General features: G+C 39.4%; 1 protein-coding gene across 3 annotated transcripts in view; it reads left to right on the plus strand.

The window, feature by feature from the left end:
- Esyt2 (extended synaptotagmin 2) overlaps positions 1-26,708 on the plus strand; it is a 78,673-nt gene that overhangs the window by 31,718 nt on the left and 20,247 nt on the right. For all 3 annotated transcript variants that reach the window (XM_010641689.3, XM_010641698.3, XM_033764440.1), the window contains 7 exons: positions 9,458-9,513; positions 14,212-14,332; positions 16,544-16,720; positions 18,477-18,559; positions 19,865-19,913; positions 20,738-20,827; positions 21,796-21,891. In XM_010641689.3, the coding sequence (XP_010639991.1) occupies positions 9,458-9,513; positions 14,212-14,332; positions 16,544-16,720; positions 18,477-18,559; positions 19,865-19,913; positions 20,738-20,827; positions 21,796-21,891 (672 nt within the window). The remainder of the gene's footprint in view (positions 1-9,457; positions 9,514-14,211; positions 14,333-16,543; positions 16,721-18,476; positions 18,560-19,864; positions 19,914-20,737; positions 20,828-21,795; positions 21,892-26,708) is intronic.

Raw genomic sequence — 26,708 nt, forward strand, 5'->3', positions numbered from 1 at the left:
AATCTCTTTAAAACCAAGCATGAGGATCTTCTATCCTGTTATTGAGCTATGAAGTTCAGTCTAGGTCTCAGTTTGAGAAGATTGAGCACCTTCGGGGTGATATGGCCATAGATGTGTTGTTATTTTCAGACAGGGTCTTATGCAGTTCAGACTGGCCTTGAACTCACTGTGTAACCCAGGCTGGCCTTGAATTCTTGGCAGGCTTCTTACCTTAGCCCTCCAAATAATGGGATTACAGGAGTGTGCCACTTTGCACAGTGATTTTTCTTACCTATGGATCTCAAACAGTTGATTAGTCTCAGTTTTTACTTCTAGGCCAGTTTTATATGTAATTTTCAAAATGCATGTCTATTTGGCTTCCCTTTTTTTTTTTTTTTTTTTTTTTCCTTTTCTTTTCCCAGTAATAAGGACTGAAGGCTCTGGAGCCTCACACATGCCAGGCAAGTGCTCTACCACAGAGCTACATTCCCAGTTCTTCCTTTTTTGAGCTTACTCCAAAAAGCGCCCCCACCCCCCGAGATGGAATCGTGCTCTGACCTTAAACTCATTATAATAACCCAAGCAGGCAGGCCTCAAACTAGTGGTGATCTTCCTGTCTCAGCCTCCCAAGTGCTGGGATTATAGATAGGCATGTGCTACCACAACTAGCTTCAACAAGCCTTTCGTACTCTTTGCAGAATGGAATTTTTTTCTACTTTTGATGCCTTTTATCTTTGGTTCTGGTGGCAGAAACACGTCTTTTAAGATTTCCAGATAGTCTTGAAGAAGTTTTGTTTTAGCTGCCCACAAGAATAACATTACCATTGCCCATTTATGGAGATTTTACTTGAAAGATTTTTATTATTTAAGATAATAGCAAAATGTTAATTTCACTGCTGCATTAGGCCTTTAAAAATCTTTGCACAATGATGGGCTACATCACCTGGTAAAGATGTTTATAAAACATGTGTGGATTTTATTTTAAGAGGTTGGGGTCTCAGTATATTGTCCAGATCAGCCCTGGGCTTCTACAGTCTCCTGCCTCAGCCTCCTTTGTAGCTGGAACTACAAGTGTGTGCCACCATGCTGGCTATGTCGTTTTTATATAGCATATTTGTACATGATATAATAAGTTTCTTGCATCAGTTGTGGGCAGTCTTCTACTCTCTGCTACCTCATCTTGTTGAATAACAGTAGTACATCTGAGGAAAAGCTGATGAGTCAGTGTAATAAGAGACAGTTTTTTCATCTTGGGTTATAATTTTGTTAAAACAAGGAAAATGTCAAAATCAGTGGCCAGGGGAATGGCCTTCAGGCTGCTGTGAGAAGTAATAATGTGGAATAGGTGGATCTTGGGAAGCAGGACCTACCTTCACCTTATGTATGTTTTTCACAACTTGTCACTAGTTATTTTGTCCCTCCTACACACATCACCAGTTTTACTCATAGTGCAATTCACTTGACTGTTAAGGATTCCCAGCTAAAGCCAGTCCCTGTCTCACTTGAATCCTCATAGGTCCAAAATATCAGCTAAAACTATCTTCATGCTAACTTCTAAGGTTAGTCTTATCTTACTCAAGTGTTTCATAGGCCCCCAAACTACCACACAACTACTTGGAACCATAATAAAATCACATTATAACACAAACCTCAAGCATTCTACATTACATTCTACTTGAAACATAACACATTAACAAATACTCTTAAAAGAATTCTTAATTCTGTTTTTCAAATCTTCCAGAATAAAACTGCTGTACTTTAAAAATAAGACTATACTGATATTTTTTAAGGTAACAAGATAGTGACATAAAATATGACTAGGACACTTACAATGAAAGTATATTTATAAGAAAAGTTCTTTGTTAAGTAGCATCTTTTGAATATCATTCCCTTTAAGTGTTTTCGTATCTATAATGGTACGGTATTGCTTAATCTTACTTAGAAGCTTGCCTGTCTCCCTGATCAACAGCATGTGCCTTTCTGGAGTGTCATAGCTCTACAGATGGAACAGCCATTACTTAGGCATCTCTAGTGAGAGCACCACACCTGTTGCTTGCATTTGAACTTGAGTCAAATGCAAAAATTTCACATAGCATCTGTGGTATGTTGTTGTTTCCTAAAGTACATCTGTAAATATTCTGTAAAGAAACTTTAGGCCTAAGTGATAAAATCCTATCATAATGACTTCTTAAGTCTTAAGTGGTCTGATATACAGGTATTCTTGAAAGATCAGAATATTTTGTTTTAGCTAGAAGTTTAGTGATATATACTTATAATCCCAGCATTGTGAACCTAAGAGAAGGATTGCCAGAAGTTCGAGGCCAGCTTAGTACTACTTAATGCAAACCAATCTGAATTAGTGGTGAGACCATGTCTCAAAAAAAAAAAAAAAATGTACACACACATGTATATTTATATATTTTTTTTATTTTGGCTTTTAAGGATTACTTGTTCCTTTTTAACTTATAAAGAGATTTTCTGAACCAGTGGTTTGAGAGAAAAGAAAAAAGAAGATGAGTCCTTACATCACAGTGCTTATAAACTTACCCAAGTGGTTTCTGCCACATTGAATATCCCAGCCTCACACAGGTTTATACCTTAGTTACAGTATCCTTATGAGTCTTCTAACAAAAACTTTCTCTCCTGGTGATCAGAGATTGCTTCTGCTCTATAATCAGCTGTTGTTAAAGCCCTGTTCCTTCCTGCGGAAGCTCTTTAAAGATCTTAATAAGGGTTTTGGGCTGCCTTCTCCCTAGTTTTTCCTCATATCTGGGCCTGATCTGGGGTGGGCCCAGGAAGATATATGGATGCTTAGTGATACATGAAATCCAGATTTAAAATTAACTATCTGTTCTTTTCCTTCCTGAGGTGTTTTGTTGTTGTTGTTTTTGCTTGTTTGGTTTTGGTTTTTTGAGTCAAGATCTTACTTTGTAACCCAGGCTGCCCTCAAACTCACGGTGATCCTCCTGCTTCAGCCTCCTGAGTTGTTGGGATTACAGATGTGCGCCCCTGCCCCCGGCCCTTCCTGAGTTTTAGATCTCATTCCTCTCATGCTGAAAAATCTTAGTCATGGAGGAATCTTTAAAATCCTTTGTTTTTTTCTAGTTTTGGTCTATCCAATAGAATCTTGACCTTTTTAGTTCACATTTATGTATAACTACTGACTACCAGGAGAGATTTGAACAATTTTGTTTCCCCAGCAATCCTGCAGTTTCACTTAGCATTTTTTTCTACAAGTATAAAACACAAGTAATTGTGTCGGGAGCTCTTCAAACTCCCAAATTCCTATAGGGAGAATGACGGGGGTTAAAAGAAAAAGACAGAAACAATATTCAATATGTAAGAGTGACCTGGAGGAATCTATCTCTAGTGGAGAGGCTTTCCTGAACTCTATGGAAGACTCTATTTTATTAATCAGCAAGGAGCATAGAGGAGAGAAGAGTGTGCTATTGTAGGAACAGTGACTGTAGTAAGATTACAGCAGTAAGACAGGGACCAAGTTTAACATCTCAGAGTGGAATAGGGCAAGGTACTTCCCCATACCAGGATGTCTGCATTTTATATTCCCCGCAGCAGAATGTTGTCTTGCCTCAGGAGTACTGTGTTTATGATTTTCCCACATAGGTAAGAGGCAATACTTTTCTTCCCCAGGCAAGTTAATACTGGGCCTTGGGCCTCAGGACTATAGGCCTGTAATCTGCCCCAACAAACTATACATACCATGGCTGGTCCCCAACAGATCCTCCTTTTTGTCTTTGTAATTATAAGAGTTGAAATTGACTTGAGTTTGAATGGTGTCAAGCATTATTGGGTTTTTCTTCCCTTGTGGCAGATTGGGATGAGACTTACATGACACACACCAATTAATATAATCAAAGTAGTATAAAATCTAAAGTGGTTCTTGAGATAATTCTGTGGATTAAGTTGTTAAAGGTATCAGCAAATTTATCTCAATCTTGAATTTGCTCATCAAAATTTTGAGTCTGCTGAAATGTAGATGATATCTGTTTTTGTTGTGCTTCTAGATAAATAGTTATTATGTATATATCTCTATAAGTTTTTTATATATTCTCAAGGAGGGGTAGATTGGTTATACATGAGAGTTATATAATACAAATAGTATTGTGATATTCAAGGCTCTATTGTAACTGTACACTTTTTATGTGATCTTTCATCTATATAACAGTGGTCTCTAGAACACTGATTTGTGATTGTAATTTTGTATTAATAGGCTATTGTATACTTTAGGTGTTGTCTGTAGTTTTAGTCTATACTTTTTTTGGTACTGGGATCAAATTCAGGACCTTGTGCTTGTGGGGCAGGCAGCATCACCACTGGGCTAAAATCTCCAACCCTAGTTTTACTCTCGCTATCTATAAAATAATCAGTTTGTATAGAATGAGCAAGAGCTACAGAGGATGCAGCAAGACTAGAAACAAGCAATATCAAAAAGATAATTTTAGCAATAATCAGTCTTAACATCTTTTTTATTCGTTGTACAAGATAGTCAATCAGAGATTGTAACAAATGAACAGCAGGGGTGTTCTTGGTTTCATAGATTTGCTGGAACCCAGACTGCAGGAATTGTTTTTTATAATGGGCCATCTAAACTTGTGGATAAACAGACAAGCAGTAGTTAGATTGTATCTGTGAGAAGGCTTGTACTGGTGGGGCTGGGGCAGCAGATTTTACCATAGATCTGGGAATCTTTTCTCTCTGTGGTTGTATGTTTAGGGATGGCACCTGTAACAGTGTTTATTATTTGTTAGTACACAAGCATACCCTCATCCCCACATTATTAACTGCACTGGGCCATTTAGTTAGGATATCCATTTACAACACTTTTGCCTAGGGTGTGTTTCTAGATTTGTCCTTGTGCCAATGGATTTCTGATGTAGTACATTTATTTTCTACAAGCGGGTTCAAAAAAATTTAAAGTTGAAAATAGCAAGATCTAATTACACTTGTGGAGGTAGCCACCACCCCCCTTTTTATGGGGTGGGTTTTTATGCTTTTTAAAATATTTGCTCTCTTGTGATGTAAATCATTTTTTCAAGTACTTTTGTTTTAGGAACAATCTGAGCTCTGTCAAATAAACAAGCAACCATATATATTTTTGAACAACAAAGAGCTTTTCGAAGGAATAGCATTGGCTTTTATCCAACCAAACATGTATTTTTCAAACATTTTTTGATAAATTATTTTTTTATTTTTTGACAAATATAAGCTTTATAGCCTTGTCGTGTTTTTATCTTTTTTTCATTTTTTTAATCTTTTTTAACAACATAAAAACTTTTGATCATGTAAAAATCCTCTCATATCTCTTATTTATAGCGTTTTTAATATTTTTGGCTCACTTACTCTAAATCTTTTATGACAAACTTGATTGTAGCTTCTTGGATTTCAAAATGTCTTTCTTTTTGTTTTATTTTGTTTTTGTTTTTGTTTTTGGTACCCGAGTTCAAACTTGGGTCCTTGCACTTGCAAGGTGAGGCAGGCAGCAGCAGAAACACGGCGAAACCATGAGCTAAATCCCTAGGTTGTTATATTTTTAATTTGACTGGCTGTTAACAGATTTTTAAACAACTTTAAGTTAATCCTATAATTATAATTTAAAAAGTTGTATAAGAAATGTTTTTAACACACCAATTGAACATCAATTTAAATTGGAAACCAAAAGTATATTCATCTAAAATTTGTAATTTAATTTTTTTTGTAACCACCGTATGCATGGTAAGACTTGTTGCAGCCTTCTGATCCTGTTATCTAGGCCCAAGGTGGGGCTGACCTGTCCTGGGACTGGCCCATGTTTTTCTTCCCTGCTACACAGAGCACACAATCTATAACAGCAGGCATTGGGGCTCGAACACAGCATTCAGTCTCTGTGCTAGGATCTCGAGTATCCCCAGAATAAATCTTAATAAACCTAATATAAAGGGTCTTTGAGGGCTGGGAATTTAGCTCAGTGGTGGTACCTGCCTCGTAAGCACAAGGTCCTGAGTTCAATCCCCAATACCCCCCCAAAAAAGGTCTTTGAATGCTATTTATTATATTTTGTTTTAAAGTTTTATATATACACATAAACACACACACACCCCACACGTGTGTGGGGTGTGTGTGTGTGTGTGTGTGTGTGTGTGTGTGCGCGCGCGCGCACGCGCTCATCAGTTGTTGGAATCCTGTCTGGTCATAACAAGAAAACAACAGGGCACGATAAGATCTCCTGCCAGCATAGCCTGCTGAACAAGTTGCTAATATTTATACAGGTAGGATTGGCCTCTGCTTGCCTCAGGAATCTTGGGAGGCATGGACTATGAGAGAGGTTTTTTTCTTCTCAGGGTCTTTCTCCTTTACCTCTTCAAGGAAAGCAATGGCAGTTGTATTAATCACCGTAATACATAGGGGTCCTAATATATTTTTATAAGACTCCATGCTGAAAAAATATCAGGGATAATTTGTTCTCCTCAGGCACGAGCTCTCCTTAGACTTTTATCTACTCTATTTCAGTTTTCTACATCTAAATTTACCTGTCTGCCAGAGATGGTGCCACACATCTCTAATCCCAGCACTTGGGGAGCTAAGGCAGGAGAATCATTGCAAGTTCAAGTCTAGCCTGGACTATGTAATGAGACCCTGTCTCAACCAAAGAAGACGAAAAACGTTCCCCTCTGTAGAAACCACATGTTATGTTTGATAATGTCTTGTAGCATTTTTGAAAGAAAGTAGAAACTAACCTGAGTCTCAGACTGTTTCATTGTTGTCTTTTTCCAACTGAACATATCATCTTTGTTCCTTTACTGACAAATTCTGCCCCATTATCCTGGTTTGGAAAAGCTTTTCCATGGCACTACTCCTTGCTTTTGTATGGCCATCTTTGAAGTTGCCCCACGAGTCCCCCATCATTTGTTTTACTCTTTTCACACTCAGGTGGGCCTCTCCCTTCAGGTCTCAAGTTCCTGTTCAGTTGTCATTTATCAGGAGCTCTTAAGACCCCCAAATACCTGTAGGGAGAATGATGTGGAATAAGACAAAGAGACAGAAACAATATTCAATATGTAAGGGGGACCTGGAGGAATCTGTCTCTAGTGGACAGACTTTCCTGAACTCTATGGTAGACCCTCTCTCAGCAAGGCTCATAAAGGAGGTGGTAATGTTCTATTTTTGAAACAGTGACGGCAGTAAGATTAGAATAGTAACATAGAGACCAAGTTTAGCATCTCCAAGTGGAGCAAGATTTAAGGTCCTTCCCCATACCAGGATATTTGCATTTTATATTTCCCTCAGCAGAATGTTATCTTACCTCAGAACACTGTGTTTATGGCTTTCCCAAACAGGCAGGAAGCATACTTCTCTTCCCGAGGCCTTGGACCTCAGGACTGTGGGTCTGTAATCTGGCCCTCACCAATCTATATGTATCATGGCTGGTCTCCAGCATAATTGTATTATGTGTCTATTTTGATAGGAAAAGCAGTCTTTCCCCTCCCAACCCCTCAAAGCAGTATTTCTAATCATTGTTTTTAACTAGTTGATGTCCAGTTAATAGAATATAACTATGTGAGAATTACTCTGAGATAAGTAAGTACAAATGTGAAATAAAAGGGTAAAATATGTTTAACTCATAGGAAAATGCAAATTAATTTTATTTTTAATTTTTTTTTTGTTTTGGGGTTTTGTTTGTTTGTTTGTTTGTTTTGAGACAAAGTCTCACTATGCAGTTCAGGCTGTCCTTGAACTCACAGTGATCCTCCTGCCTCAGCCTCCCCAGTGCTGGGATTACAGGAATGCGCTACCATGCCCAGCTGGAAAATGCAAATTAAAACATGGTATCAGTTTTTTTTTAACTGCCAGATGGGCTGATTTTTTTTTTTTTCAGCTTTGAGTTTATCGGTACATTTTAGGGATACAGTACAGTTACATTCATTGTTGGGATGTTGTACCTCTACATGACAAGTCTTGGTTCTCATTTTTTCCCCTTGTCCCTGCCCTCCCTTCACCCCCTCCTCCCCTCCGCATCTACAAGGCTGATTTTTAATGTTTCAAAAAAACTTGTTATTAATACATTTTGTAGTATATGTTTACGTTCCTTGTGAGAAGTTGGTACATGGACGTACACATCTTAATTCCTTTTTAAATCACTTTCTCCTCTCACTGTCTCTCTCTCCATCTCTTGATCTTCTTCCCAATTAAGAAAGATCTGTCTGGGGCCGGGGATTTAGCTCAGTGGTTCGGTGGCCTGCCTTGCAAGCGCAAGGACCCAAGTTCAATCCCCGGTACCAAAAAAAAAAAAGAAAGATCTGTCTTCTTACTTCCTTTGTCTTTTAGCTTGTTCTTTGTTTATATTTTGGGTATCTCAAGTAAGAAAAACCATTCAATATTTAGTCTGTGTGTCTGATTTATTTCACTCAACATTATGATCTAAAGAGGCATCTATTTTTTAACAAATGACTCGTTTGTCCTTCTTTATGACAGAGTAGTACTCCGATGTGTATAAATACTATATTGTCTTTATCCATTCATCTGTTGATGAACATATAAGCTGCTTCTGAGATTTAGCTGATTTGAATTGTGCTGCTATAAACATGAGTATGCATATATCACTGTAATATATCTTTAACTGTTTGGGGAAGATACCTAGTAGGGAATAGCTAGATCAAATGGAATTTCTATGTTTAGTTTTTTGAGGAATCTCCATACTCATTTCCATGGTGCATTTCCTAGTTTACATTCCCACCAACAATGTAGAAGTGTTCCTTTTTCCCCCTAGTTTCACCAGCATTTGTTATTTGAGTCCTTGATGATTACCATTCTTTGTGGAGTAAAGTAGAATTTCAGTAATATCTTTTTTGATGAAGTTTGGGAAAAGGATATTTCTGTACCCTTTTGTGAGAATATAAATTTGTATAGTGTTTTTAGAGGCCAGTTAGGTATCATTTTCTAATACTGAAATTAAACATAAATCTTGGCCTTAACACATTCTCACTGGCTTGATTCACTTGTGTTACATGCATGACTGTTCCATCAGGTAGCCCGGGCTGCCCAATGAAATAGTGATACATGTAGTTTCTAGCGGTACAAGTGGCCCAGCAGCGAGTCATAGAAATTATATGGATCCATTGCAAATGTGTTAAATTCAACTTTTTGAATGCTAGTCTGCTTATGTATGCAAAAGCATATATGTAAAAAGGTGGTCTCTGACTTCTTATAATGAGAGAGACATTGAAGATACTCTTAAGTGTCTGTCCCTAAGTGGATGGGTAAATAAATTATTGTATGACTTTACTACGGAAAACTATAGTATCATCAAAAAACAAAACCAGAAGCCGATCACAGTAATGATAGGAAAGATAGCCTTGAAAAAGGTACAAGACAGTATTCTGTAACCACTCCTTTTTTTCATACCAAAAAAAGAACCTGTGTGTATTTTAATTGATAACTGGAAACAGCTTAGATAATTATTTTTGCTCTTTTTAAAAAACAGCTTTTAGAGATTAACTGGACGGGACTGACCAATCTTCTGGACATCCCTGGATTGAAGTGAGTTCTGTGGGCCCTTGCACAGTATGGAAGTGGGGTCATAGCTTTTTAAGGGTCCTAAAAACAACATGAGAAAGGTGAAGGACAATACTTACATCTGCCAAGTAGAACAAGTGCCTCCCCAGGCTCTCTGGAGAAACCAGCAAAGAGCAGAGTTGAGTTTTTTCTCCTTTGTATAAAACTACTTGGTCCAGTGAACAAAAGTGGAATGGTTTCAGGAGTGTCTTAGAGCACTGTGTTCTGCCTTTGCTTTTTGTTTATCTCAAGGTATCTTCCTAGTGGTAGCATTTTAGAAAAGTACCAGCCTTTTCATGTTCTGTAAGTTAAAAATTTAATTTGGTTTTCATATAAACAATAGAGAAAACTTGGAAAATGAGTCTGTGTTTAAAACCCAACCCTGTGCTCCTCCTGAGCTGCTCCTTCCCTTACGTGCCCCTCTTTGAAAAGAATGGTGTCAGAATGGAGAATGGGTGTGAAGTTTCTGTTCCATCCCACAGGGAGTTCCTTCTCCTCTTGTACAACTTAGTATTGAAAACCCAAGAAAAATGCCTCCAGTAGTCACTTGACACTGAAGGGCATGTCCTTACTGTCGTAGCCCATCCAGCTGAGATGCACAGACCTGGCAGGCCATGGTCAAACAGGAAGTTGTGAAATTACAACCTTCTAAACTTATCTTTACTGGTTTTACTATTTGAAGATTAACATGCATTACTTATTGGCTAAAGTTACATGTTTCTAGTATTTGGCTTCCCTATGGATATTTTTTCCTAAAACAGTTTGGAAATTAAGTTGTGAAAGTTTGATTTTTAAGCAAATTTTTTTATTCCTGTGTGTTTGTTTTTGCCTCTGAAATGGCCATTAGAGAAAGTTTTAATTTGTTTCATTATTAGGAAAAATTATAACTTTAGCAATCTGATGCACCATCATAAATAAAAAGTATTTTAGGCACTATGGTTTAATGAATATAGAAAAGTACTGTTTTCTTTAAGAGATCTGTAGAAAGAAAAGTATAACTTTAAAAGATTTGCTAAGCTAGGCATGGTGGTGCACACCTGTAATCCCAGCACTCAGAAAACTGAGGCAGGAGGATTGCAGCAAATTTGAGCCAGCATGAGCCACATAGTGAATTCCATTCCAGCCCAAACTACACAGTGAGACCCTGCCTCAATGAGTGAATGAATAAATGAATGAATGAATGATTTGTGAAAGTGTTCTTTAGGATTTGTGGTTACAGACAACAAACCCAACCCTGTTAGTCAGCTCTTCATTACTGTGATCAAATAAATAGCATATACAATCTATTTTTTTTTCTTTTGGTTTTGAGACAGGGTCTCACTGTGTAGTTGAGACTGACCTGGAGCTCACTTTGTAGCCCAGGCTGGTCTCGAACTCACAACGATCCTCCTGCCTCAGCCTCCTGAGTGCTGGGATTACAGGTGTGTGCCACCATGCCTGGCTTGGCATATACAATTTAAAGGAGAAAAGGTTTTTGTGGCTCACAGTTTTAGGAGTTTCAGACTATGGTTGGCTCGCTCCATCACTTTAGGCCTGTGACAAGGCAGAGCATCTTAGTAGAGGAAAGCAGCTGACCTTGTGGCCATCAGAAAGCAGAGTTTGGGCCAGGGATTTAGCTCAGTGTTTCCACCGCCTACCTCGCAAGCACAAGGACCCAAGTTCGATCCCTGGTACCAAAAAGAAAGGAAGGAAGGAAGGAAGGAAGGAAGGAAGGAAGGAAGGAAGGAAGGAAGGAAAGCAGAGTTAGAGGAAAGAGCCTTAGACGGAAAGAGGCAGAAGACAAGAATGCACCCACCCAGTGACCCATTTCCTCCAATTGGGCCCACCTCTTGGCAGCCCACTCAGCAAGGTCTCATCACTGGATTGATCTGTCATGAGATTAGCACTCTACTGATTCATTCACTCTCTAGTCCCCACCTCTTGCTTCCTTGGGAATCAAGCCTTCATACCTGAGTCTTTGGGACATACTTCATATTTAACCAGTTACACCAACTGAAATGATCTTGAAGAGCTAACTACATAATATTTTTTCACTACTGGTGATTGAACCCAGGACCTTGCACATAGTAGGCAAGTCTACTACCAAATCTTCTACCATGAAGCTACATCCTCAGTCTAGTAAGAGATATTTTTAAGGCAGTTTGGTCACTCAGCAGACATGTGGCCATGACTTGAGAGCTTGCTCTGAGCTACATCCGGTCCCTCACAGAGGCACAGACAGGTACTGGTGCCCAGGGACACTGCAGGGTTCTCTGTGCAGTGGTTGCCTCAGATAGGATGAGTCCCTGCAGCTTGTCTTCATGCAGGCTCTGTCCATGACAGCAGCACCTGCCAGCTTCTACTCTGCAAACTGTATTAATTGGAAAATAACCCTTCCCACTAGTTCCAGCAAAAGTGCCAGGGCTAGCTCATATATGTCCACCTATCTTGGACAGATTTCCATGATTCTGATGATTAGGTTTGGATCTCATGTGTAGCCTTAGAGAAGACAAAACCCCAGTGAGGGGGATCCCCAAAGGGAAAACTTCCACTGGGCCTAGTGGAGGACAGAAAGGTAAGCCAGGCAGAAATAACAGGTAACTCTGCAGAGTTCATTCTCTTGGCTTCCTTCAGTGTCATAGGAGGACTGAAATAGTCTGTTGAGCATCTACTCTGCTGCTCACATTGTATTAACCACCTGGAAGGGTCACCTTGGACAGCCTGTGCTGTGTCCTGGCAAGTTTGTGGTCAGCCCCAGGCCATTGTATTTAAAAGAGATATTCGTGCATACACACAATAGACATACATGTGTATATATCAATACACATCTAGCTTCATTTTATTCAATCATATGTGGGCAGGTCTTTTTCATAGTAGTAGTTTCTAGATATTTATAGTTATAGATCTTTCATGCAATATAAAAGTATATATTTCTGTATATTATATAGAATTCTATCATTGAGTATATATACTTAGGTGTATTACATATAAGAGAGAAAAATACATCACTTAAAAATTAACTATCTGTGGTATAAAAGGCCCCATAGAAATATCTCTTTAAAACAAAATTATGTTTATATATATTATGTGTAATTTATACATAATTATGTAAATGTTGTGTAATAAAAATGTAACCTCTAATATAAAAATTGGGGCTCCTGGTTCTCATTTAAAGACTTTATCAAATGAATCAGACGTAGCAAGCTTCATGTTTTAAGTAGCCCACAAAGAGATACGTCATTCAATAGCTGTGAGCCAATACAATGAAGTTTGCCGTAGGCTTTACAAAATGGGCACCTGTACATTGTGCTTACTGGTTACAAAGAACGTGAACACTCTGTCTCCATGAAGGTCAGAGAGAAGGTGAGGAGCAGGAACAGTTCTGAAGGACAAACTGGGAACAATGCCTCCCTAGAAAGTCACCCAGCTGGACGATGCTGCGTGGAAGGCCAGGAGCAGCACTGCACCCAGTGGTCGGGAGCGTGCAAGGGTGTTAGAGGAGAGGCAAGCCTAGGGGGAAAATGGCAGCAAAAGTTGGCCCACCTGACCCCTCCTCAGAAAGCTCACCTGTGCTTGGAAAGCAGCTCTGGATGTAGCTTCCATGTTGGAGAGCTTTAAAGTCTTTTTCTCCATTTAAGCAAAGAGGCCTGTTAAGTCTGTCTTGTCATCACAGGTGGTTGTCTATCTGGCAGCAGGTGCTCAGTTATCATTTAGTGAATGGAGATGATGGTGTTTACTCGTAAGTGGGCATTCTTAAACATGTAATTACATGTGTATGTTAACAATTTAGTACCTAACTGGCAAGAACTGTGGTCCTTTATGAACTTCACAGTTCAGGCAAAGCTGTTCTATAGCAATGAAATTTGCATTTTATGCTTTCAAAAGTTGTCACGTGAATAGTATTTAATTCTCACATTTACCCTAAAGAGGTGAACAATTCCTTTAAGCAGTTTTACTAATATTTTAAATTAGGTGTTCAGTGGTATATAAATATATAGTAGAACCAAATTATTAGTATTAATATGAAGAGAGCAAACTAAATTATTTCATTGGGAGCTAGCATACAACAGTAAAGAGAAATTTGTGTATAAACATGGAATGGGTTAATGGTTGTTATAGTATTCTCTGCACTTTTACATATGTTTGAAATATGTTTTTAAAAATAATCTTAGTTCTTCAATGTTAAATCTATGGTGAAGTTTTGAGGAGTGAGTGAAAAATTATTTAGGAAACTATCAAATGTGGCTAGAAATTTACTTTGTGTTGTAAGGATAAATTTTACCTCGATGGGCCTGGGATTTAACATGGCAGCACTGCACCTGCCTTGCAAGTGCAAGGTCCTGAGTTCAATCCCCAGTACAAAAAAAAAAACATTCTACCTCTAACCTTAGTAGTATTGAGCTGAAATACTGAAATACCAGCCTGTAATCCCAGTACTGTGGGAGGCAGAGGCAGGAAAATAATAAATTGAAGCCTGTCTTAAAATTTTAAAAAGGGCTGGGGATGTAAGTCCGTGTGAAGGCCCTGGGTTCCATTTCCAATATCAGAAGAAAAGATTGCTGGCTTTAAATACTGTTTTTGATAATTCAAACAACTACAGTATTCTGTAAATGAATGTCATGTTTGTGGTATGTTTGTTGTTAAAGATGACAGCAAGTATTGATGTCTGTTTTTTTATTTTGTGTTTTACTTCCCAACTCACAGTGGCTTATCTGATACTATCATCTTGGATATAATATCAAACTATCTGGTGCTTCCCAATCGAATCACTGTTCCTCTTGTCAGTGAAGTTCAGATAGCTCAGTTGCGGTTTCCTATACCAAAGGTAAGTGTGCTGTAGCATCTAGTGATACTGGAAAACATACCGAGCACCATTTCAACTGTGTGGGCATTATGCAGGGATTCTGTAACATCTTGTGTTTCTCCTGACAGCATCTCAGTGCAGTATTAGCCATGGTCCTGCTGCTCATTGCCTTTGCCCCCACAGTGTGGGGTGGTTCTTAAGCCTTGGCCGCATTCCTCTGGGTTTTGGTAGGGCTGATTCTGAAAATGCTTCTGCAAGTCGTGATGATGATAGCTGTGAGCACACAGCCTGTTTATTTCAGAAGGCACATACTGTTTGTGTTTTTATTAAAATGTGGCAGTTCTTAGTATCAAGCCAGGTGAGACTGCTGACACCATGAGAATTTTAATAGGATTTGTGTGTAAGTTTTCTCTCAGACTTTGAAATGTGGTCACCTCTGGAGTCATTTAACAAGGAAAGTGACAGAGAGGCACTCATATAATGGGGCCTCAGCTTCCACATCTGTAAGTTTGCACATGTTGGAGTCCCTCTGTGCTCAGCCCGTAAAGGCTTGCCACCAGGAACAGGATTTGCTTCTATTGCCAGCAAGGGCTAGAATGTTGAGGCACACTGAAGTGGGAGCCAAGTCTATGCTATTTCAGCAGGCATATTGTCTTTGTTTTTATTTCCTGAAGTGGAAATAGCTTTTACTCTTTACGATTAAATTAGGTCTCAGTACACAGATGGACAGCCATGCATAAGCTACATCTTCACATTTTTTTAAAGAGTAACACTTTTTAATTTGATGTCTGAATTATATTGTTGGCATTAAATAGATTTAATGTGATACTACCTATTAGAAGAGAATGTCTTTTTTTTTCCCTAACTCAGGAGTCATCCTGAGGATGCAGGCCTTACCCTCACAGGTAGGACACTTCATGCCCCTTTGTCATGTGGGCCTTCTGTGCCCTGAGTACAGTGAGCCCTGGGTCCAGCCACCCGTAACTCTAGGGGCTTAAAAGCCAGCATTGATAAAAGATATATATAGCCAGATCATTTCAGCTTTACTCATACAAAAATATAAACAAAAAGAACATTTATTTTTTATTTAATACTGAGGATTGAAGCTACGGCTTTCACGTTGAGCTACATCCCTAGCCCTTTTAAAACTTTTTCCCCCCAGACAGGGTCTCGCCAAGTTGCTAGGTTGTGTGGGCTGGGCTCAAATTTGTGATTCTGCTGCCTCAGCTAGCCTCAAAGAGTGCTAAAATAGACTTGGGCTTATTTATTTTTGTGGTGCTAGAGAGTGAATCTGTGGCTTCACACATGCTAGGCAACCTTTCTACCATTGAGCTATATCCCCGGCTCTCTCTTACATTATTTTTTTTTTTCATTTTTTAAAAAAATAATTTTGAGGCAAGGTCTCACTACATCGTCCAGGCTAGCCTTGAATTTGCAGTCCTGCTGCCCCAGCCTCCCAAGTAGCTGAGATTAGAGGTGTGGTCCAACTTACCCAGCTTCAAGTATGTTCACCTATAGGGATGCTAGTCTTCCTGTGCTGATTTTTTAATAGTTTGAGGGGTAGGATGCTAACCTGCTGGCCTCTACCACCTTTGTTTGCCATGAAAGTAGGAGTAAATGTTTATTTTATTTGTAAAAAAGGACTTGTTTTTAAAGTTAATGAGTAATACATACATATTTTAGTTTTCTCCTCACAAAACAGATCTCTTGACAGTATTTCATAGAATTGTTCAAAAAACTGAGTGGCATATTAAGCACTTAGTAGCAGGCCTGACACATCATACCACATTAGCTACCACTACTGAGGACTACACCATGGGACGTTTTGGACATCTACTTGAGCTGTGTTGTGGCTTCCTGGAGCTGAGCACACTACCATGCTTTGACCTCTGTGCTCAGTGTTCCCTGTGTCATGGGCTTTGGGGTGTCACGTGACTCGTTCCCTGCATGTCCCTTGCCATGGGCTCTATGGGTATTTATGTAGCTACCTCTGTCTTTGCTGAGGTGTCTGTCCTTCAGTCTAGTTAGCATCACGCAGATATTGTGATCTTTCATAGTACTCATCTCCTGACCTGTCACACCAATGCTGTCCTGCTGGGACACATGCTGCTTGACAGCAAAGTCTTTCCTATCCTTTAACCCCCGTTTCTTAGGATAGGGTCAGATACACAGGTGTCTCCCATCCTCCATAAGTGAGTCTCTGAGTGGTCTAAATGTTTGCCCTTCTTTCAGGGTGTTCTGAGGATACATTTCATTGAAGCTCAGGATCTTCAGGGTAAAGATACTTATCTCAAGGGCCTGGTCAAGGGAAAATCAGACCCCTATGGAATTATCCGTGTGGGCAACCAAATCTTCCAAAGCAAGGTCATCAAAGAGAACCTCAGTCCAAAGTGGAACGAGGTGTACGAGGTAAGTGGTGCACTGCGTTGGGGTGGTGTCAGCTTTCAGTTCCAGGTCTATCCCACAAGAGTGCCATAGATTTAGGCCATCATTTAAGTTTTCTTTGGTTTAATTTTCCATCTTCTAAAAGATACTGTACCTTTTCTCCCTACCATGTAACATTCTTGTTATATGAACACATGTGATTTGTAAACCATACTTGTATATTGCTGTCAAGGTGAATTGCTATCAAGGTGGCAAAATATTTTTCATAATATGAATGGCCTTTCTTATCCTAATTTTGAACTGTTTTGTGTGGCCACTAATGCACAGACACATGCAGAACTGAGATTGCACTGCTTTGTGAACTTCACATTTGCTGTTCATCCTTTGTGTCAGTGAGCAGAGACCCACAGGATGTTTGATGACATCCCCACTGAAGGGGGCTACTGGGGAGGCCCACTACTCTGCAGTGTGCACAGCACTGTACAAGAGTGATGCACATGTGCTTTTCTTCACTTGTATCTCCTCACCATAAAGCCACTGGATCAAAATGTGTGGGATTTTTTCTTTCTTTTTTTCAGATCATTTATTAGTGTATGTTTGTAGTGTATAATTTTTACGTTGCTTGTGGGGAGTTGATACAACATATCTTAATTCCTTTTTTCACCCCTCCATCTCTTGATCCTCTTCCCCTTTGAGGAAGGTGTATTTCCTCGCTTCCCATTATCTGTCTTTTATTTTGGTCTTTATTTATGCCTTGGAGTTCTCATACAAGGGAAATTACAATATTTCAGCTTGTGTGTCTGATTTATTTTACTTAATATTATGGTTTCAAGGTACATCCATTTTCCTACAAATGATGGGTTTATCCTTCTGGTACTGGTGGAGTAGTACTCCATTGTGTGTAAATACATTTTCTTTATCTATTCATCTGTTCATAGACATAGGCCACTTCCAACCTTTAGCTATTACAAATTATGCTATTATAAACATAGGCGTCCATGTGTCACTGTAATAGATCTTCTTAATTCTTTGGGAAAGATATCCAGAAGTAGAATAGCTGGGTCAGTGGAAATTTTTTTTCTTTCTTTTTGGTACCAGGGATTGAACTTGGGTCCTTGCACTTGCGAGGCAGGTGGCAGAATCACTGAGCTAAATCCAAGGCCTTGGAATTTCTAATTTTAGTCTTTTGAGGAATCTTCACACTGATTTCCATGGTGGTTATACTAGTTTATATTCCCACCAACAGTGTAGAGAAGTTCCTTTTTCCAAGGCACAGGTTTTTAAAGGACAGGGTTGTCCTCAGAACAGTAATGCAGTGCATGCCTCTTCAGCTCCTGTCTTCCATCCTTGCTCAGCCTAAGTCTGGCCAGTTCCCTATGTTCTGAGTGGTAAGTGGGTGACTTGCAGTTATTTGGGGCTTCTGTCTGAGTGGAGCCACTTGAGGGCTCAGGTAATGTGTCCTCTGTCTTCACTCTTCCCAGGCCATGGACAGGCTGTAGGTAATATCTTTGGCCTGGTTTGGGGGAATTGTTCTTGACCCATTGAGATGTAATTCAGATGTCTAGAAACAAGCTCAGAAGACTGTTCCTATATGGCAGGAATTTCAGATGGCCCAGTTATCAAGGGTGGTTTGACAATAAAAAATTTTAAGTGCTTTTAAAAACTATTGCTAGAGAAAAATATATGTAAAAGAAGTATGTGTACTTGCTGTAATGACCATACTTAACAGATGATATATCAGTAAAAATTAACTACACACCATTGATTTTTTTCTTTTTAGGCTTTAGTCTATGAGCACCCTGGACAAGAATTGGAAATTGAGCTTTTTGATGAAGATCCAGACAAAGATGACTTCTTAGGAAGGTGAAGAAAAGCCCTTGTGTTATTGGGAAAGCACAGGAGTACTCCTCTATTAATCACATTAACAAATACAAGTTTAAAATTATATTTATATATATACATTTTAAACAGTTCTTAGATACCTTTGTTTCACTTAGATTTCTTAAAACATTTTTATTACTAAAATAGTATGCTGAAGAGAAGACAAATTTCTAGCTTGGTTGTCTGTTACAATGATCACTATCCAGGTCCTTCACAAAATCAATTAGAATCAGTCAAATACAACTGTGCATTGCTATATGCAGAACCTACCCTGGTGCAGGGAGTTCACAGACATGTCCTTGATTATAAAGATAGGTTTTTAAACTTTTTTAGTTTGTTTAAATATAATTTACATTGTGCCACCACAGGGAGAAATAAATATAGATTTGTTTACTTCATTTGAACAACTAATAGAGCTGAAGGAAAATGAGTTTTGACAGGTACACCTCAATGTAATCTTTACTATTTAACTGAATTTATTGTAGTAAAAAGAGCATAAGAAAGCAAGACTCTGCAGAGGTTTATGCCTCGTCCAGAGTGTCATCACATGTTTTAGCTGCAAAGTCCATGGCTGTGTAAATGGAACAGCACAGCCAGGAGCGATTTAAAGAGGATGAGCACAGATCAACATGCAAGGTAGCACAGTCAACATGTGGGTTGCAAGCTACAGACCAGCCAGGGCCTGATGATCCTTGGTGCAACAAGATCCAGGTAGTTGCACAGAGTTCAGGACATGCTGAAGAAAAGCACAGGTATAATCTTCCATCATAGTCACTCTGGCTCCTATGGGACTGGTGCCATCCGTGACTTAGAGTGGGACTGTTCAGGAGAACTAGAGCAGGTTTTCTCTTGGACATGCCTGTGTGAGACTTGAGCCAACACTGCAGAGGACTGGGAGTTCTAATTCAGTATGTGGGTAACTGAGTCCACAGTGGTGAGTGGCAACAGCAAGGAGAATGTGAAAGATAAGAGGATGAAATATTTTTAAACATTTTTGGTGTGAAATACACTGTGAGGAGGGCTAGTTTATAATAGCTCTGTATTCAGCTGAGCCAAACTGGATTTTCTGACCTCACAGAAATCCAATCCTGCTCTTGTTCCTGCTTCTCTTGACACTCGGGCATAAGTTGGAGGGAACTTTTGGGGAAAATAGCCTATTTCCTGATAAATTATATAGAATTTTGTTGCTTTTTTAGAGTACTTTTTCATAGACAAATGTTTAAGATTATTTCAGTTGTAAGAAGTGAGGGTCTATGTTCTAAACTTTCTGTGTTGTTATTCCTGTAGTCTTATGATTGACCTTACTGAAGTTGAGAAGGAGCGCCTTTTAGATGAAGTAAGTTCTCTGAGTGTGGTTTATTTAATAAGCAAAGGAGTTGTAAATTACTGCTGCCACCCAGTACAGGGATCCTAGATAATATTATAGGAGTAGCATTTTCTTCACAAATACTAAGAAGAGTATAGGCCTTTAGTAATAGCAAAGTAAAAAGAAATTTAGGAGTCCTACCTACCATATACTAAAACTTCAGGTTACAAGACTGATGTCATTGTGGAAAATTTCATCATACAGGAAGGAGATAAAAGAGAGGTAAGACTTCAGTAAGTGAAGCCTAATTAGCCTAATCAGTGTTGACACTGCTGCTTCTAGAGCTGCATGTTCTATGCTCAGCACTTGTGTGTCAAATGTTTCTTGTGCACCTATTGGGTGCTAGACGCTGAGCACAACATTGGACAGAATAGATAAAGCCTGGCCTGGAGTATTCCCTTTTCACCACTGACTATTTGGGGGCCTGAGGCGAAACTACTATATATTATTTTACTAATTGGCATATAGTGATGAATGACACAAATATATTAATTTGCTCAATACTGATACTCACTGTATATCTCTTGGCCTCTAAATTCCATGTGCATCCATGCGCAGAAGGCTTTTCTAGTCCTGGAGCAATGTGCTTTGGCCAGCCCCATCCCTCCCTGTCATCTTAAAGCAGCAGGTCACCAGCATTCAGAGCACAGAGCTTATGTGGCGTGTTCATTACAGCCATTGTTGAGAACGTTCACTGCTTGCAGTGAGAACTTGCAGCATTTATAGAGATGAGGTTTAATGTGCAGTTTTGATTCAGGAGAACGAAGTTCTAAGCTTCCACACTTTCTCTTTAGTGGTTCACTCTGGATGAGGTTCCCAGAGGAAAGCTGCACCTGAAGCTAGAGTGGCTCACCTTGCTGCCGGATGCCTCACATCTTGACAAGGTGTGCATAGTGTCTGCTGAACGGGCCAACCCTTCTGACCCTTGGGATATGTCTCAGATTGTGTTGCTGTCTGATTTTTTTTTTTGGTACTCAGGATTGAACTCAGGACCTTGTGCTTTCAAGGCAGGCAGTGGCACCACTGAGCCAAATCCCTGACCTGTTACTTGATTTTTTTTTAAATTATGCAAGTAATTTTGATTATTGTTTTAAGTCACTTAGTGTCTTGTTGGGATACATTAAAGATTTTTTCTTTCATTGCTGGGGATTGCACCCAGGAGATAGCTTCATATTGAGCTATATCCTGAGCCCTATTTATTTATTTATTTATTTATTTTATTTTTTGCTGTACCAGGGTTCGAATTCAGGACCTTGCACAGTAGGCACAGTGCCACTGAGCTAACTCCCCAGCCCATTTATTTGTTTGTTTGTTTGTTTGTTTAGTGGTACTAGGGATCAAACTCAGCACCTTGTGCCTGCAAGGTCACTGGCAGGCATGGTGCCATTGAGTTACATTCCCAGCCCAGCCCTTTTATTTTTGATGTTTTATTTTGAGGCAAGGTTTCACTAAGTTGCCTAGACTGGGCTCAAACTTGTGATGCACTTGCCCCAGACTCTCAGAATGCTGAAATTGCAGATGTGTGCCACTATTCCTGGCTATCATGACAGAATTTAAAAAAATGAAAAAAATAGAGATCATTACACCTATTTTATGAGATCTTCAAATTTTGTGCTTGCTCCGTGCAGGGCTTTGGAGAGCCATAAGTCACCTTAGTGGTCTTTTTAATTGAGTTGTAATACTCTTGTCACCTAAAAGACATTTACTATTTCAGTTCTCAGTCTGTTGTATAAATTGGATGCTTCATTCATTACTTTTCTTGTTTCTTGAGCACAATAGAAAGAATACAGTCAGATAGAAATAGCATACTGTCATGTGGATACATGCTCACTAAGGCTTTTTCTTCCCCTAGGTGCTGACAGACATCAGAGCTGACAAAGATCAAGCCAATGATGGTCTTTCTTCTGCGCTGCTGATCTTGTATTTGGATTCAGCAAGAAACCTTCCGGTAGGTAACACAATGCTAGCTTTTTTCTCCTGGCAGCAGATCTTGCTTGCTAACCACTGCTTTGTTCAGCTTCCATGAGTCACCTCAGTAAGTCTTGTCTGGCTGTGTTTTCACTGTGCTTCCACTGTAAACACAGCAGCAGAAAGACATAAATTGGCATTTGCTTTGTACATGATTTTTATCTCTAGTTATTAAAATTTAGTTGCCAAAAGGTGGCAATTTTCTCTAGTTGGAATGGGAATAAAATGAAGCAATTCTGATTACAAACTGCAAACTTATCCTAACTGTAGGTAAAATGTAGCTGGATACTACAGCATGAACCTCAATGTCCTGGCAGTTCTGAGGAATCAGGTTGGCATGTTGATGCCACTAAACAAGTGTGCCGAGCCCTCAGGTATCAGAGTACTCAAGCAGAAAAAAAAAAAAGAGTGACATCTGAGTAATCTACTGTCAAACAAAATGTTTTATAACCTGAAAACATATGCTTTTGTTTGTTTGCATCAGAATTGTTTTGCTTTTGGGGAAAAAAAATATAAAATACAGTTTTATAGTTAATAGCTACAGCCTTGGAGAAATTAAATCTGTTGTTTCAATCATGCTAGCAGTGTGATCTTCCACTGTAGTTTCTTAAAACACCACTCTGTATGACAGTGTTGTCATCACTGTGTTACATTATCTGATCATTTTTTTGAGTGCTAATGTTCTTTTTCACCAAGTAGTGATTCTTTATTTCACTGTTAATGGCCACTTTTGTTGAAAGAATGCATATGGCTATAAAGCCGGATATCGTGGTGCACACCTATACCCAGCACTGGGAAGCTGAGGCAGGATTGCTGGGAGTTTGAGGCCAGCCTGGACCACATAGTGAGTTCAAGGCCAGCCTGAACTGCATAGTGAGACCCTGTCTCAAAAAAACAAAAAAACATATAAAGAATACACTATCAGTGTGAAATTCTGTCCTCAAGATAGCCTATTGCATAATTCTACATCAGTGGGTCCATCCATGTGAGTGCATTTGTGAATAAGTAGTGTTTCCAGACAAGAAAGCTATGAATCACTTGATTTTCCCTTTTCAACATTTGAATGCTAATTGTTTCACCCATTATAGTTCCACTTACCATGGATAAACCATTTCTTTATGTGTCTTAAAATTGTTTCATTTAGCAACTTTCAAGTTTTGAAAATTATTGATTTATCTGGGTTTTGCTCTAAAATGAAATAAGTATGATTTATGCATCAGTACTTTTTACTTAAAGCTAATAATTAAAATATGACTGAGAATTAATTTTTTTCATGCTAGGAGGATATAATTAAACTTTTTATTTATGTAATATGTTTATAATTGTATTATTTCTTTCAGTAAGTCTTCTTCACCAATTTTAACTTCTTAAATTCTTACATTTCTCTGAAAGAATTTACATTAACCTTTGGCCAGTCTTTTAATCTAATCTGTTGCTCTGCTGTAATTTCAAATTGGGAAAAGTCACCTAATTATTATTTAACCTTTCTACAGAATTTCTCATACATTAAGACTTTCTGCTTCGGATCACAATAATGTTTGTTTCAAAATATTGTAATGTTATAATGTTTCACAGTGCCCGATTGAAGTGCATTTATTGAATAGAGTTGGTAAACTTGCAGGACAGGATTTGGCCAGTTGGTAGAAGTATTTTGTCACACTGACTTGAAATTTGAGTAATGCCACATAGCAATAAGAAGCAAAGTAAATGTACTGATTGACCCTCTGTTACAAGGGCACTTTGTGGATGAAGTGTGCTGTGGCCATCAGAGGCAAAGGATCCTGCAGAGCCACTGCCCTGTTGGGTGTGGGGGTCCCTATCAATCCCTACAGCAGGATCCTTTGACTGCCTCTGCACCCAACTTCCTGTGCTTTTGTGCATGTGCATTGACCACAATCCACCATTCTTTGCTTTCTCCTCTATCTCCACTTTCCTAAGAGTATCTACGAGGGAAACTTTGGGTGTGGCTAATTAAAAGAGAGGCGAGCGTCGGGATTAGTATTTTGTGAAAATACTACCTCAGTCTATAGAGCACTATTTGTGAGTCCTTCAGCGTTCCTTCTTTTCTTGGGTGGAAACTGCGAGAGTGTGGCCTGGAACTTCATGCAGTCTGCTCATGTGGAATGGTGTGCATGCTGTGCGCATTTCGTTGCATGGTCTTAGTTACTTGTGTTTACTCTGTGCTGGTTTTTTAAAATATAACACTGCTATAAAATTGGTGAGTGCATCTGACCTGAGTGAACTAACTTGAGATTCCACAGCTGCTACTGGCCCAGAAAAAAGTAAAATTTCCTCTGAAGAGAAAGAAGACATAATGTTAACATTGATTTCTTGTAGTTTCTTCTGACTGTGAGATGTAAAATCTTTTCGTAAGCTTTCATGACACTTTCCTGAGTCTGCATTTTTCTGCTGACCTAACACAGCAGTGTTAGACTTCTCTTTCTTTCAGCCCATGTACACAGTCATGGGAGGACAGGAGTCACCATCCTGGTGAAAGCCTGCCTTCTCCCAGGTCTCTTAAGAACGGACTCTATAGCAACAGAAACCAATTGCACTTGTGATCCAGCTTGCTTTAGGGAACTTCACTTTCTGGAGTAGAACATGGAACACTGTTTACTCTGATTTTATAAGGAACGTGTTGTGTTCCCCATGTTCATGTCTAGGACCATCATTCCTGGACCTGTGCTGGATATTCTCAGTTGGTGGCTTGTCTCACTTGCTCTGGGATTCTAGGGATCTCAGACTCATTAGTCTAGAAAATTACTTTTAGGTTTACTTCAATAATTACTGAGATTCCCAAAGTCCATTTGCCCATTGAATGTTCTAGTGATGGTGCTCTGCAGATTTGGAGTTTTCTTTTTTCTTTTTGTTTTTTGAGACAGGGTCTTACTGTATACTTCACGCTGGCCTGAAACTAACTGTGTAGCCCAGGATGACCTTGAACTGGCTCAGCCTCCCAAGTGCTGGGATTGTAGGCATGCACCACCATGCCTGGCAATTTGTAGTTTTCATTTATGTTTTCAAAAGCTTTCTGCAAGCATTCTCAGTCTGTTTGTATAGTATTTCTCAAAAGAGGGAATGGAATAGGTATCCCCCCCCTTTTGATACTCAGGATCGAACTCGGTTACTTGTGAAGCAGGCGGCAGTACCACTAAGCTAAATCCCCAGCCCTCTTTACCCCATTTTATAGCTGAGGAAGATCAAGACCCAGGAGGGTAGGTGAGCTATCATTCATACTAGTACTAAGTGGGGCCAGGCCTCCTGGGTTCTGTCCCCTCACACTGTTTAAGCCAGGCAGTGGTATAATACAACATATTCTATTATTTTTTTAAGAAAATGATTTTTTTTCTCTCATTGAGTTTATTGGTACATTTTAGGTATACAGTACAGTTACATTCATCATTGGGGTCTTGTACCTTTACATGACAGGCCTTGGTTCTCATTTTTTTCCCCTCATCCCTGCCCTCCCTTCACCCCCTCCTACCCTCCCCACTTACAAACACTTTATTTCCATTTTTTCAAGGAAATGATTTTCTGCTTCTGAATTTCTTCATGGAAAATGTCATCATAAACTAGTACAAATGACAGGATCGTGCTTCCCTGTAAATTCTGATAGTCTCTCCCCAGCAGCTTTTCTAAATAACTTTTCCCAGTCTACAACTGCTTCCTTTGGGGAAAGGAAAGAGTTATGACTTTGTTTCAGATTTTCAAATTACTTTGTGTATATAGCATATGACAGACACTGCTGGATTCTCAAAATTAACTTTCCTCCTGTATCATCAAAGTCACATTGCACTTTATGATTGGAATATATGAACCACATAAAGTGTTCTGTGAAATAGATACAAACATTTTCTTGTTACCCACCAGTTTCCAGTATAAAGTCAGATCCATTTTCTCAGCCCATTCTGACAGGTGGAGGCCTGGCTGCATCAGTAAAGTTTTGGATGGCTGCCTGCCCATGGCTATCTAACTTCCCACTTGCACAAATACCTTCAGTTTCCACACCACCCAGATCCCCAAGTGAAAAAACAAAATAGCAGGACTTTCCTCTATACTTAGCAATGACCTCTTTAGACTATAGATGCTTAGATCTTTGCCCTCATCATTCTTTTGATCAAGTCAGTACTTGACCTTCAGGCATGAACAGTGAAGATATTCTCTGGCTGTGGTGGCAGTATTAGAACCGTGGACTTGTGTAGTAACTCAATCTTCAGAGCACTTTCCAATATCCAGGCAGGGCTCTGAGGCATTTGCACATGTGTCTCATTGAATCATCCAGACCAGGAAACGCAGACAACACAGAGCACACTGAGAGAGCTACAGGGTCAATGAGCTGTCATCTTATCAAGTTCATAGGCTCATAATGCTGTATGTGGAGTTTATCTGAGAGGAGCAATATTTGTGGTACCTACCTTAAAGATAACAATGAAGCTCTATATTAGCTACCACTGTGCAGACCTTCAGGGGTGGAGATGCTTTGTGCAGGTTACTTTGGCTGTCATTTAAACAATAAAGAGCATGTGCTATTGCCCCATTGATGATGAGAGGCTAGGGTGCAGGGTGCCTGACTTTTGAGCCTCTGACCTGGACATCAGCCCAAAAATTTCAGGGTCCAGGTCTGTCTCACTCCAGGCTACGCAATTCTCTGGCCTCACTTGGCTCCTTATACACACCTGTCCTCACACTACACTGCCTTCCTTGTTTCCCTGTGTTTGATGCATGTTTGAAGAACAAGCACATTTGGCTCAGCTGTACCCAGGGTGAGCTTCAGGAAAAGGTACCTGTGACATCTGA

Source organism: Fukomys damarensis, unplaced genomic scaffold (genome assembly GCF_012274545.1).
Source record: "Fukomys damarensis isolate Sample0158 unplaced genomic scaffold, DMR_v1.0_HiC HiC_scaffold_16, whole genome shotgun sequence".
In the NCBI taxonomy this organism is placed as follows: Eukaryota; Metazoa; Chordata; class Mammalia; order Rodentia; family Bathyergidae; genus Fukomys; species Fukomys damarensis.